This window comes from Gastrolobium bilobum, unplaced genomic scaffold (assembly GCF_033153095.1).
Source record: "Gastrolobium bilobum isolate Gb01-03AN ecotype WA unplaced genomic scaffold, APGP_CSIRO_Gbil_v1 utg16812, whole genome shotgun sequence".
In the NCBI taxonomy this organism is placed as follows: Eukaryota; Viridiplantae; Streptophyta; class Magnoliopsida; order Fabales; family Fabaceae; genus Gastrolobium; species Gastrolobium bilobum.
In genome coordinates this window covers 906-13,193 of record NW_026896311.1, presented here as the reverse complement: position 1 = coordinate 13,193, position 12,288 = coordinate 906, and the positions used below count along the sequence as shown (strand labels likewise).

The following is a 12,288-nucleotide window of genomic DNA, read 5'->3' as shown; positions in this document are numbered from 1 at the left end:
ATCATGTACACTTGCTTCTGCAAGTATTTGGAAAGACTGACAATAATATAGCAGCGAACTACCATATCTGCCATTTCCTAATCTGAGAAATGCATCTTAGTTTCCTAAAACGCATCCTTTGCAGGTTGCTATGGCCCTCGCATTGTCAGAACAAATATTAGCTTCCATGTTTTAGAACAATATCAAAAAATTTGCTTTTCACTTATTCATAGTTGGTACCATCTAGAGGTTTTCGACTCAAAATCATTTCTAAGATATTTTCTGAAAAACATATAAAGCACACAATTACAAACAAATAATGCAATAAACAAACGAACTGCGAGTAGATTCTCATAACTACTCTTGTTTATTGTTAACAATCCTTCAGTTTATATTTACAAGGCTTACGATGGGCAAGTCACTTGTAAAAACCAAAATTGTTATTTGGGCCTTCAGTGCCATTGTCAGAGCCTCGATGAGAGGGTTAACAATTTTACCAAAGTTGAATGTAATTAACCATTGTTTAATTTCAAAATTATCCTTAGTGTCTAAGCATTGCCGACGATGGGTCGTACAATACTTTACTAAAATTTTGAAATTATTAAGATTTAATCTAGTGAAATCTGATTATCCTTATCCGATGGGGCTTCAGCGATAATCATTTCACTAATAAACCCACAAATGGAGCCCGCAGGTTTTAAAATTAATTAATTTTTAAAACCTTTACTCATTCAACATTTTTGTTTGAGAATTTTCATAAGCCCAGTCGAATTCATTGTTTAATTTCAAAATTATCTTTAATAACTTAGTATTATCGACGATGGGTCGTACAATACTTTATTAAAATTTTGAAATTATTAAGGCCCAATAAAATCCAATCATACTTATCCGTTGGGGCCTCACATGATTATTTTATTGATAGGCCCACAATGCGCCTGGAGGTTAAATTAATTTCTTAATTTAAATCTTCTCCCATAGATATTTAAGTCCAATCTAATAAAATCCAATCATGTTTATTCGATGGGACTTCACATGATTATTTTATTAATGGTCCTATAATGCGCTTGAAGGTTAAATTAATCTCTTAATTTAAATCTCCTTCCATTCAACATAAGCAACATTTTCTAATTTCCAAAAATTATTTAATTGAGAGTATCCTTTGTTTGATTTCAAAAACTATATAAGTAAGAGCGCCGATAAACGTGCACTAAGCTTAACATAATTTTGAAAGCATTAAGGTCCTGAAATCCGGTCACTTTACGTCAGCGTGTGCTCCAAACAATCATGATACATGAATGTTGTATGCAGCGTGTGTTATTCCATGACCATTTCAGAAAACCCACAAATTACTCGCAAAATAAAAGAATTCTCTTAGGAAATTTTCTCTAATTATTTTTCTAGATTTAAATCATCCAAATAGCTGACTTAATTATTAATCTAGATTGCAACAATCATAATAATTATCATTTATGAGCATAATTTGAAATCAAAATAATTTCCATAACGATTATTTGTCTTAATGTTAATTATCCAAAATTAATTAATTCAATTATTAATCTAGATTTTTAATAAAAATCATAATAATTATTAATTAATTTCTTAGGATGATTTAAAATCAAAATAATCCCATAATAACTATCATACTAGTCGTTGAAGACATAATAGCTATTATGCTCATGCAATCATACAAGTTATGCAACAATATGGCACCACTTATTCTATATGGCACCACCTATTCTATAATGCACTTCTGTTTTGCAAAATTGGACTGCATAGAAAAGCAAGAAGTCATGTGCCTATTTTTCTTTGGTTAGGGACCAACAAGGGCCCCATGCTTTTTGTCAGGGACTAAAAACGTCCTCGTGCATTTTGACAGGGACAAAAATGGCCCTCGTGGTTTTGACAGGGACCAAAACGTCGTCGTCTCGTCTTCCACGGTGTCGCACATCCAAGCCGCGTCAGCAAACTAACGTGCCAACTGTGCACCGTTAGTTCGACCATCAGGTGGGAGTTAACAGAAGGATGAACGTGGCCTCTTTTCTATTATTTCAGGGACCAATTTGTCCCTTTTTTTATTGCTAGGGACTGAAAAGGACTTCGTGGATATTGCTAGGGACTAAAAAGGGTATTTACTAAAAAAAAACTACTTTCCCGTACAAACAATGCAAATGTGGGGTCCATCATTTTTCTTTTATGTTTTCTTCTATCATTTTCTCTCTCCTCATTTTTTTTTTTTTTTTTTTGTAATAAAGAGGGGCAAAAGCCCCAAATCTCTCTCCTCACTTTTGTCTCTATAGTAAAATTACCTGTAACATAATACTTCATAACCCTTTAAGGGGCGTTTGGTAGAGAAAAAAAAGATTTATTCGAGAATCTCAATTTTCAGAAATATGATTTTTACATTCAGTTTATGATAATATCCGAAAATTAAAAATTTAGAAAAATTTAGTTTTGCCGAGATTCCTGAAAAATACCACGTACCAAACGCCCCCTTAAGTAATAAAAGAACCATTGTTCATTAATATGAAATTAACCCAATTGTAATTTTGATGTTTTAATACAAATATTAACTTCTGGAAAAAAATAAGATTTGCTCGATTGTGTTCTAATTTTTTTTATCTTAAATTTGTTTTGTAGAATAGTTAATAAAATAGGTATTTTAATATATTTTTCTAAGTTAAAAGTCAAAACACAAAATAAAAATAACTCAAATATATTTTTTAAATTTGATTCCAAAAAAAAATATATATATTTACAATTTATAAAACCTATTTTACAAAACAAACCTTACCAAACAGATTTTTTTATTTTGAAAATCAAAAAACTGCTTTTCGAAACATATTTCAAATAGGCTCATTGTTATCACCCGTATAATTCATTATATTTACTTAACTAAAAAAATTCATAATTTCGAATAACTTTCAAGTTTATTGCCATGATTTTTGTTATTAAATTAACTTTTGGGTATGGTCACCAAAAAAAAAAAATTAACTTTTGGGTAGATTTTTTCCCCTTAAAAGAAGTTAAAGCGTTCAGCCAATCACAGACTCGTTTTATGACCGAGTGAGCTGCACATTTGAAAACAAACCGGTAGATTAGATTAAGGGACATAAAACTATATTACCCGCATTTAAATGCGCTATACTGTTCTTTATATGGTCAAAAGAAGAACGGCAGTAAGCTATGTTGCAGATGATATGAGTGATAAAACAGTGCTTAAGAGGATAAATAAGCAGGACTCTAGCTTCATATCCATTATCATGAATGGCGAGCAGCAACAAAGTGCATGTCTTTAATAGTGTAACAGCCTCCTCGAAGGAAAAGGGAACAGTTTAATCCATGCATCCATCTCATCCTATAATAATGAGGGCATGTTTGGTGTGATGCATAAGGTTTGATAGTATAAGCTTATATTATACGTTATGACATTTTCAGTTATTTGATACGACTATCGTATAGTATAAGCTTATACAACAGAACCCCTTAATACATCAAAATGATGTATAACTTAATCAGGCCTAACGGGGTATGATTAGACCTGATAAGGGGTTAATGTATTAATATTACTTACAAATACAATTCTCAAGAACTAATATATCATTTCAATATTAATATATTAAAATAATTTTTTTTAATATACTAATTTTTAAAATATTGGAGAATATTATCTTATACAATAATATATCAAACGTTGAATAATATTAAAATTTAATTAGATCTTATACTATCAGATCTTATACTATTGATAACACTCCCAAATGAGAGTTAATTTATTACTTTTATGATGAATTTGTTGCATAAATTCCATATAAGTTAACCGCTTTGCATGATAATTGAGCTAATTATTGTATATTTATGATTAAATGCTTTGAGATGACTAAGTATGGAAAATAAGACAATATCCCTTGATTTTGTGTAAGAAAAGATGACTTGTTGAATGTTTGTCTTCGCAGGAAAAATTGACGTAGGAATGCTGTAGCAGAAAAGCTGACGGAGTAATGACATAGCATGAGCTACAGCATGACAGCGTGGACAAAGGGACAACCGAACTTTTGAATTTCAAAAGTTAGTTATTCTCCAACCATACACCAGCAAGCAAGAGACGTTTCTAAAGATTTAATCTTATCCCAAAATCACAACAACCTTGGATCAACATTGGACGATTTCAAAGATTGGACGATTTATCCCAAAATCCCAAAGAACAAGGACAACAAACTCTTGTTCGATCAACAACAATATCAAGAAGATTAAGATCTTATCCAATCAAGTGCCAACAACCCAAGAATTTAGGGATAACATAAGGCTGCAGCAATCGGATTCATGAATCTCCACTCTTAATTCCTAAAGCCCAAAGCCCAACCATTTTTCCTATTTAAGAAGAGCTCCTCCACGAGAGAGAAACAGTTCGAAACACAGTTAGAGAGGTTCAAGGTTCAGAAGGTCAGAAGTAAGGAGGAGAGTTTTAGAGGGAGATAGTGAGGTTCTTGGAAGAGGAAGAGCAGCGCTGGAGCAGTGCTGGAGCAAGGCAGTGACGACGTCTTCCTACTGCAATTGTTTTCAACTTCTTTTCTGTTTTCCAATGAATTCTTTCTTTCTTTTCCCTGTTTTATTTAATTCCATTATGAGCTAATTTGCTCCATAGGTTAGGTGATAAAGTACCTATTTTGTAACATTGATATGTATGCCTAAACTTTGTTTATGTTAATGTTTAATTAGTTATTCAACGAGTTTGCTTAATCTTATTCATGTGTGCATGTCGAGAGATACATATGTGATATTGAGGAGGTTGGGGCCGAGAGGTTTCCGAATCCAGACCCTTGTTGAATAGTGTGGATTAATCGAGTTAAATTAACTTAATTAAGTTGTGGGTAGAGAGATCATTCACACCACATAACCTAGAACTTGAACTTAAACAATTCAGTGATTAGTTTGGCCATAGAGATGTGGGAATTAGTTATTGGGTATATATGTTAGGTTGGCCAAAAGCTCCAGCATACATTAGTGTTTGGTTACTAGTTAAACATCGATATAGCATTGTTAAAGCATCAGATCAGTATTGCTGTATCAGGGAAATTGATCCTGACCTATATCTCATCCATCATCTTAATACCTATTATTTTAGTTTCTTGTTTTCTTATTATTAGTTGTCTTTTATTTTACAAAACCAACAATCATAATCAATCACTTTACTCACTTTCTTCACCTAAATAATCATTACTTGACACTTATCTCCGTGGGAACGATACTTGGACTCACACATCCCTTTATTACTTGTGACACGTGCACTTGCGTATTTGTGTGGAAGATTTAAATTGATTACAAATTGCACAACAAGTTTTTGGCGCCGTTGCCGGGGATAAGTACAAAGTTATTTTTATTTCGGTAGAGAATTTTATTTCTTTTACATCCTTTACCTTTCCCCTTACTGTTTTCAAGGTGTTAATTGCAGCATATGAGCAGTTCTTCATCAGAGCAAGAAGCAGATTTTGATCCTGAGATTGAAAGAACGTTTCGAGCAAGAAGGAGACAGCAAAGACGTATCAATCCTACAGCAACACCTAACATGGACGCAAGGTTGGGAAACGGTGAAGAGGAAGGACCTGGACAAAACAATGGAGGTCCAAATCAGGCTGAGATTCCAATCAGAGCACATGCAATTCCTACGCTCAACAATCTGCATTCTGGAATCGTTCAACCTGATGTAGCAGCAGAGAATTTTGAGCTGAAGCCAGTGATGTTTCACATGCTACAGACCATTGGTCAATTCAATGGACTGCCTACTGAAGACCCTCACCTTCACCTCCAGAATTTTATTGATGTAGCAGACACTTTCAAAATAAGAGGAGTTACATCTGATGCGCTAAAGATGAAGCTGTTCCCATATTCCCTCACCAACAAAGCTAAAGCATGGTTGAATTCTTTACAACCACAGTCAATCCGAAGTTGGGAGGAGTTGGCGGACAAGTTTTTACTGAAGTTCTTCCCTCCTATGAAGGCAACCCAATACAGGAATGATATATCAACCTTCAAGCAATTGCAAGACGAATCATTTTATGAAGCTTGGGAGAAATTCAAAGATCTGTTGAGGAAGTGCCCAAATCATGGCATTCCCGAATGGATTCAAATGGAGACATTCTATAATGGGCTCAATGGACCAACAAAAGGCATGGTTGATGCATCATCTGGAGGAGCCCTATTAGAAAAAACATATACAGAAGCATATGCAATATTGGAGAGGATGGCAGTCAACAACTATCAGTGGCCCGTAGAAAGATCAAGTTTAATACAAAAAAAAGCTGTTGGAGTTTGGGAACTGGATGCTGTATCAGCACTGTCAGCACAGATTTCAGCTCTTAACAACTCTATCAAGACGATGAGTCTGTCTGCTGAAGCTAAACCAGTCAATGCCCTCACTGATGCTATATCATGTGTTTTCTGTAATGGTCCCCATATCTATGATAACTGTCCACAAAACCCTCAATCTGTTTGTTTTATAGGAAATTTCAACAGGAACAACAATCCATATTCAAATACCTATAATCCCGGATGGAGGAATCACCCGAATCTTTCCTATTCACAAGGACAGCATCATGGACAGCAGCAAGGACAACAACAATTGTCCTCAGACACAGCAGGAAGGTCATATAAAGCTCCATATCCTCCCGGATTCACGCAACAACAGCATCAATCCAGACAGCACACTGATACATCAAATATGCTGGAAGGCATGCTGAAGGATTACATGACAAGGAGTGATGCTATAATTCATAATCAAGCTGCATCAATCAAGAATTTGGAGACTCAAGTAGGTCAATTGGCAGAAGCACTCAGAAGCAGACCTCAAGGAACTTTGCCAAGCAACACTGAAGTCCCAAAGAAAAATGGAGCAGAGCAAGTCAATGCTATATCACTGCGGAGTGGTAAGGCCGTAGATGAACCAGAAGTCATAAAGAACTACCACGAGCAGAAACAGAAAGCATTGGACCAGGTTGAAGAAGGGAAAGTTGCCGAAGAGGTGGAAACTAATGATCAACCCAAAGAACCTCAAGTTGCTGGCACTGAGAGTATTGCTACATCAAAGCCACAGCAAGGTCAGACTGTCAGCAAGGCAACAAGGCCACCACCACCCTTTCCTCAAAGATTGCAGAAGAAAACTGATGACAAGCAGTACAAGAAATTCCTTGACGTCCTCAAACAGTTGCACATTAATGTACCCTTGGTTGAAGCTCTTGAGCAAATGCCAAGTTATGCAAAATTCATGAAGGACATCTTGGCAAAGAAGAGGAAGCTGGAGGAATATGAGACAGTAGCTCTCACCCAAGAAAGTAGTCAATACTACCTCAACAAATTACCACCAAAGCTAAAAGATCCAGGGAGTTTTACTATTCCTTGTACTATTGGTAACCAATACGTAGGCAATGCATTACTAGATCTAGGTTCCAGTATTAACCTTATGCCTAAGAGTATTTTCAGGAAACTTGGAATAGGAGAAGCACGTCCAACTACTGTCACGTTGTTGATGGCTGATAGATCAATAACTCATCCAGAAGGAAAAATTGAAGATGTATTGGTAAGAGTGGATAAGTTCATTTTTCCCGCTGACTTTATTGTTCTTGACTTTGAAGCAGATAGGGAAGTGCCCATCATTTTGGGAAGAGCATTCTTAGCCACTGGACGAGCATTAATTGATGTTGAAAAGGGAGACTTGACCATGCGAGTAAATGATGAGCAAGTCACGTTCAACGTACTCAAAGCCATGAAGTATCCTGAACAAGTGGAAGAATGTGCTAGCATAGACACCCTTGACGCAGTTCTGCTACAGCAACTTAAGCAGCAAACAGAAGCAGACCCATTGAATGTTGCTATAGCAGAGGAATGTGCAGAAGATGAAGAGGAAATACAAGAGTGCCTTGCATGGATGAATTCCCAACCAGTAAGGCCTTACAAAGAGAAACACTTTGAATCTCTTGGAGAAAGAGCGATAAAGACGCTCAAACCATCCATCGAAGAATCTCCGATCCTTGAGCTCAAACCACTACCCCAGCATCTGAAATATGCGTTCCTAGGAGATGAAAATACTTTACCTGTTATTATCTCATCTTTTCTCTCTGATGCAGAAGCTGAGCAGTTACTACTAATTCTAAAGGAGCACAAAAGAGCACTCGGATGGAGCATTGCAGATATAAAAGGAATCAGCCCTACATTCTGCACACACAAAATATTGCTGCAGGAAGGCTACAGCAGTACTGTCCAGCCTCAAAGAAGGCTGAATCCTATGATGAAAGAAGTTGTCAAGAAAGAAGTGATTAAATGGCTTGATGCAGGGATAATATATCCCATCTCAGATAGCCAATGGATAAGTCCTGTGCAATGTGTACCAAAGAAAGGAGGGATCACAGTTGTGAAGAATGAGAAAAATGAGCTTATACCAACAAGAACCGTGACCGGATGGAGAATATGCCAGGACTATAGGAAGCTTAATGATGCCACAAGAAAAGACCACTTCCCCCTGCCATTCATTGACCAAATGTTGGACAGGCTAGCAGGGAAGGAGTTCTATTGCTTCCTAGATGGATATTCGGGCTACAACCAGATTGCTGTAGCACCAGAAGATCAAGACAAGACCACATTTACTTGCCCATATGGAACATTTGCCTTTAGAAGGATGCCATTTGGATTATGCAATGCTCCAGCAACCTTCCAAAGGTGTATGATGGCAATATTCACAGATATGGTGGAGAATTTTGTGGAAATATTCATGGATGATTTCTCAGTCTTTGGAGAATCATTTAAATCTTGTCTTGAGAATTTATCAAAGGTACTCAAGAGATGTGAAGAGACTAACCTAGTGTTGAATTGGGAGAAATGCCATTTCATGGTCAAAGAAGGTATAGTCTTGGGTCACAAAGTATCAAAAGAAGGATTAGAAGTGGATAGAGCAAAGATATCCACGATTGAAAAGCTGCCCATACCCATTAATGTCAAGGGAATCAGAAGCTTTTTGGGACATGCTGGATTCTATAGGAGGTTCATCAAGGACTTCTCAAAAATTTCCAGACCGCTATGCAGATTGCTAGAACAGGACACCCCATTCATAGTTGATGATCAATGCAAGGCAGCATTTGAAGAATTGAAGCAGAAGCTTGTTACAGCACCCATAATTGTTGCACCCGATTGGACTGCACCATTTGAAATCATGTGTGATGCTAGCGAATGTGCCATTGGTGCAGTGCTAGGTCAAAGAAAAAATAGGATGTTCCATCCTATCTATTATGCTAGCAAAACACTTACAGGGGCACAATTTAATTATACAGTCACTGAAAAAGAACTTTTATCTGTTGTTTTTGCATTTGAAAAGTTCAGATCTTATTTATTTGGTGCTAAAGTGACTGTTTTTACTGACCATGCAGCCATTAAATACTTGGTGGACAAAAAGGATTCCAAACCAAGATTGATACGGTGGATTCTTTTACTTCAAGAGTTTGACTTGGAGATTAAAGATAAAAAAGGCACAGAGAACCAAGTTGCAGACCACCTATCCAGGCTGGATGATGGAAGGTCAGAAGTAGATGAAGAACCAGTGAAGGATGAATTCCCAGATGAACAGCTGTTTGCTATCGACTATGCTATAGCACCATGGTACGCTGATATAGCAAACTTTCTGGCGAGTGGAATAATGCCAAATCATAAGAACTCACAGCAAAGAAAGAGGTTCATCCATGATTGTAAGTACTATCTTTGGGATGAACCATACTTATTTAAGAGAGGCCCTGATCAAATCTTGAGAAGATGTGTACCGGAAGAGGAGATGCAATCTATACTTGAACATTGTCACTCATCTCCCTATGGTGGCCACTATGCTGGAGTCAGAACAGCAGCAAAGGTGCTGCAATCAGGTTTTTACTGGCCTTCTTTATTTAAAGACTCACATACTTTTGTTTCAAGTTGTGATAGGTGCCAAAGAACTGGAAATGTATCAAAGAGACATGAAATGCCTCTCAACCCTATCTTGGAAGTTGAACTATTTGACGTTTGGGGGCTAGATTTCATGGGACCATTCCCACCTTCATTTGGAAATCAATACATTTTGGTGGCAGTGGACTACGTCTCTAAATGGGTAGAAGCAGCAGCATTACCCACCAATGACTCCAAAGTGGTTTGGAAGTTCCTTAAAAAGAATATCTTCACAAGGTTTGGCACACCAAGAGCAATCATAAGTGATGAAGGAAGCCATTTCTGCAGCAAGCAATTTGAACACCTTCTGACCAAATATGGAGTAAAGCACAAGATTGCTACAACATACCACCCCCAGACCAGTAGGCAAGTTGAAGTGTCCAATAGAGAAATCAAAAGGATCTTGGAGAAGGTGGTAAATCCTTCGAGGAAGGACTGGTCATTCAGATTGGATGACTCATTATGGGCATATAGGACTGCCTATAAAACAGCATTAGGTGCATCCCCATACAGAATTGTCTATGGCAAGGCATGCCACCTACCTGTTGAGTTAGAACATAAGGCATACTGGGCTATATCAAAGCTGAATTTGGATGAACAAGCAGCTGGACAGAAAAGAATGCTACAGCTAAATGAACTGGAAGAATTCAGAATGAATGCATATGAAAATGCCAAACTTTACAAGGAAAATATGAAGAAATGGCATGATAACAAGATCCTTCCAAGGGTATTTGAGCAAGGTCAGCAAGTCCTTCTATTTAACTCAAGGCTCAAGCTCTTTCCAGGCAAGCTTAAATCAAGGTGGACAGGACCTTTTAAGGTTGCACATGTGTATCCCCATGGAGCTATTGAAATTACGAATGAAAAAGATGGGAGCACGTTTAAGGTTAATGGACAAAGGCTGAAGCACTATTGGGGAGATCAAAATGTCAAGGAGACAACTATTATCTCCTTGACTGAGCCGAGTTGAGTCCAAAGAGAAGAAGTCAGGCTGAAGACTATAACACAAGCGCTCTTGGGAGGCAGCCCAAAATTTAATTAGGAAGTTCTTAATTTAAATGAATTTTAATTTCAGTATTTTAAATTATTGCAATTTCATACTTTCGATTATTAGAATTAGGATAAATTAGCTTCATGTTCTTTTAATTTTTAATTTTTAAGATGTTTTGCAGGGAGAAAAATGGTGTTGATGCCCATTAAAAATAAAAATCAGGAACCAGGCTATGACACAAGGTTGTGGAAAAATCAGGCAGACCCATATCATTTGGGTTAGAGTAAAAGAATCGGGCCAAGCAAGCATTGGGCCCAATTCAGACGCAACAATTAAAGTCAAGGAGATGTACAGCAAGCCCAACGGTAATTTAATCAGAAGCTGCCACATCACCCCTGACGCTGTAACAATGCAACGGTTAAAAATTCAAGGAAGGGATGAAACGGCACAGCTGTCAGAATCTTGATACAGCACCGTCCAAATTCATCCATCCATCAACAATGAACCGTTGTGACCCCTTGCGTCTTTTTCTACCCAATATAAAAGCCAGGTTCCATATTTTTTACCTCCATTATCGTGTGTTCAATTTTTTTTGAGTAAAAAAAAAAATTTCTCTCTTCCAACTTCATCTCCAAGAACAGTCTTGCAAGAACTCAAGCCACAGCAAAGGCTTGAGTTTGGAGTCCCCCAACCTCTTTTCTTTCTTTCACCCGAGGCAACCAAACTGAGTTTGGAGTGGAGCAATGGAGACCCCAAGCACCCGAAGTGGAAAAATTAGGGCAAGACCCGGTGGGAGCAGCTCTCAATCAGAACCGGTCCCCTCTTTCTCCACCGAGCGAGCAATGCAAAGGCATGAGATCATGCTCAAGCGGACACCATCACCAGACAAGGGCTTTGTCAAGGAATCTCTTGACTCTAATTCATACCCTTCCTATATTTCGGTCATCATCGAGGCTCACCAGTGGAAGACTTTTTGTCTACATGAGCAAGATGGTGTACTCCCCATCATCTGAGAGTTCTATGCCAACATGGCCCAAGGAAGACCTTCGAAGGTGGAAGTGAGAGGGAGGGTTGTACCATTCAGTGCTGCAGCTATCAGAAAGATTTATGATCTGCCCAAGGTTGTAGACGAGTTTTATGACTGGAAGAACACATCCGAACAAGAAAATTTACAAGAAGTGCTGGAAGAATGTTGTAGGACAGGGACCGAGTGGACCGTGACACCCCAACAGCATATGTCCTTTTCAAGAACCACGCTCAAGCCCAAAGCTAGAGTGTGGTATCATTTTCTGAAAAATAGACGGATGCCCACGTCTCACACTGAGACAGTATCAAAGGATAGAGCAGTTCTGCTCCGTTGTCTG

General features: G+C 37.6%; 1 protein-coding gene and 1 non-coding gene across 2 annotated transcripts; one reads left to right on the top strand and one right to left on the bottom strand.

The window, feature by feature from the left end:
- Nucleotides 1–5,431: 5,431 nt before the first annotated feature.
- LOC133298846 (uncharacterized) lies at nt 5,432–10,903 on the top strand. Its single transcript, XM_061498219.1, has 3 exons — nt 5,432–7,307; nt 8,214–9,772; nt 10,268–10,903. Exons 1-3 carry the CDS (start codon nt 5,432–5,434, stop codon nt 10,901–10,903), a joined length of 4,071 nt encoding a protein of 1,356 aa, XP_061354203.1.
- LOC133298869 (small nucleolar RNA R71) lies at nt 5,983–6,087 on the bottom strand. The gene has a single exon (XR_009749868.1). It is a non-coding gene; the product is annotated as a small nucleolar RNA R71 (small nucleolar RNA).
- Nucleotides 10,904–12,288: the final 1,385 nt, after the last annotated feature.

What these genes read in the sequence shown, in the direction of transcription:
- LOC133298846 (XM_061498219.1), top strand. Translation starts at nt 5,432, where the DNA reads ATGAGCAGTTCTTCATCAGAGCAAGAAGCAGATTTTGATCCTGAGATT. An exon ending in AGCTCTCACCCAAGAAAGTA is followed by an intron (nt 7,308 to 8,213) that starts GTCAATACTACC and finishes TGCTGCAGGAAG; the next exon opens with GCTACAGCAGTACTGTCCAG. An exon ending in ATCAAATCTTGAGAAGATGT is followed by an intron (nt 9,773 to 10,267) that starts GTACCGGAAGAG and finishes GTAAAGCACAAG; the next exon opens with ATTGCTACAACATACCACCC.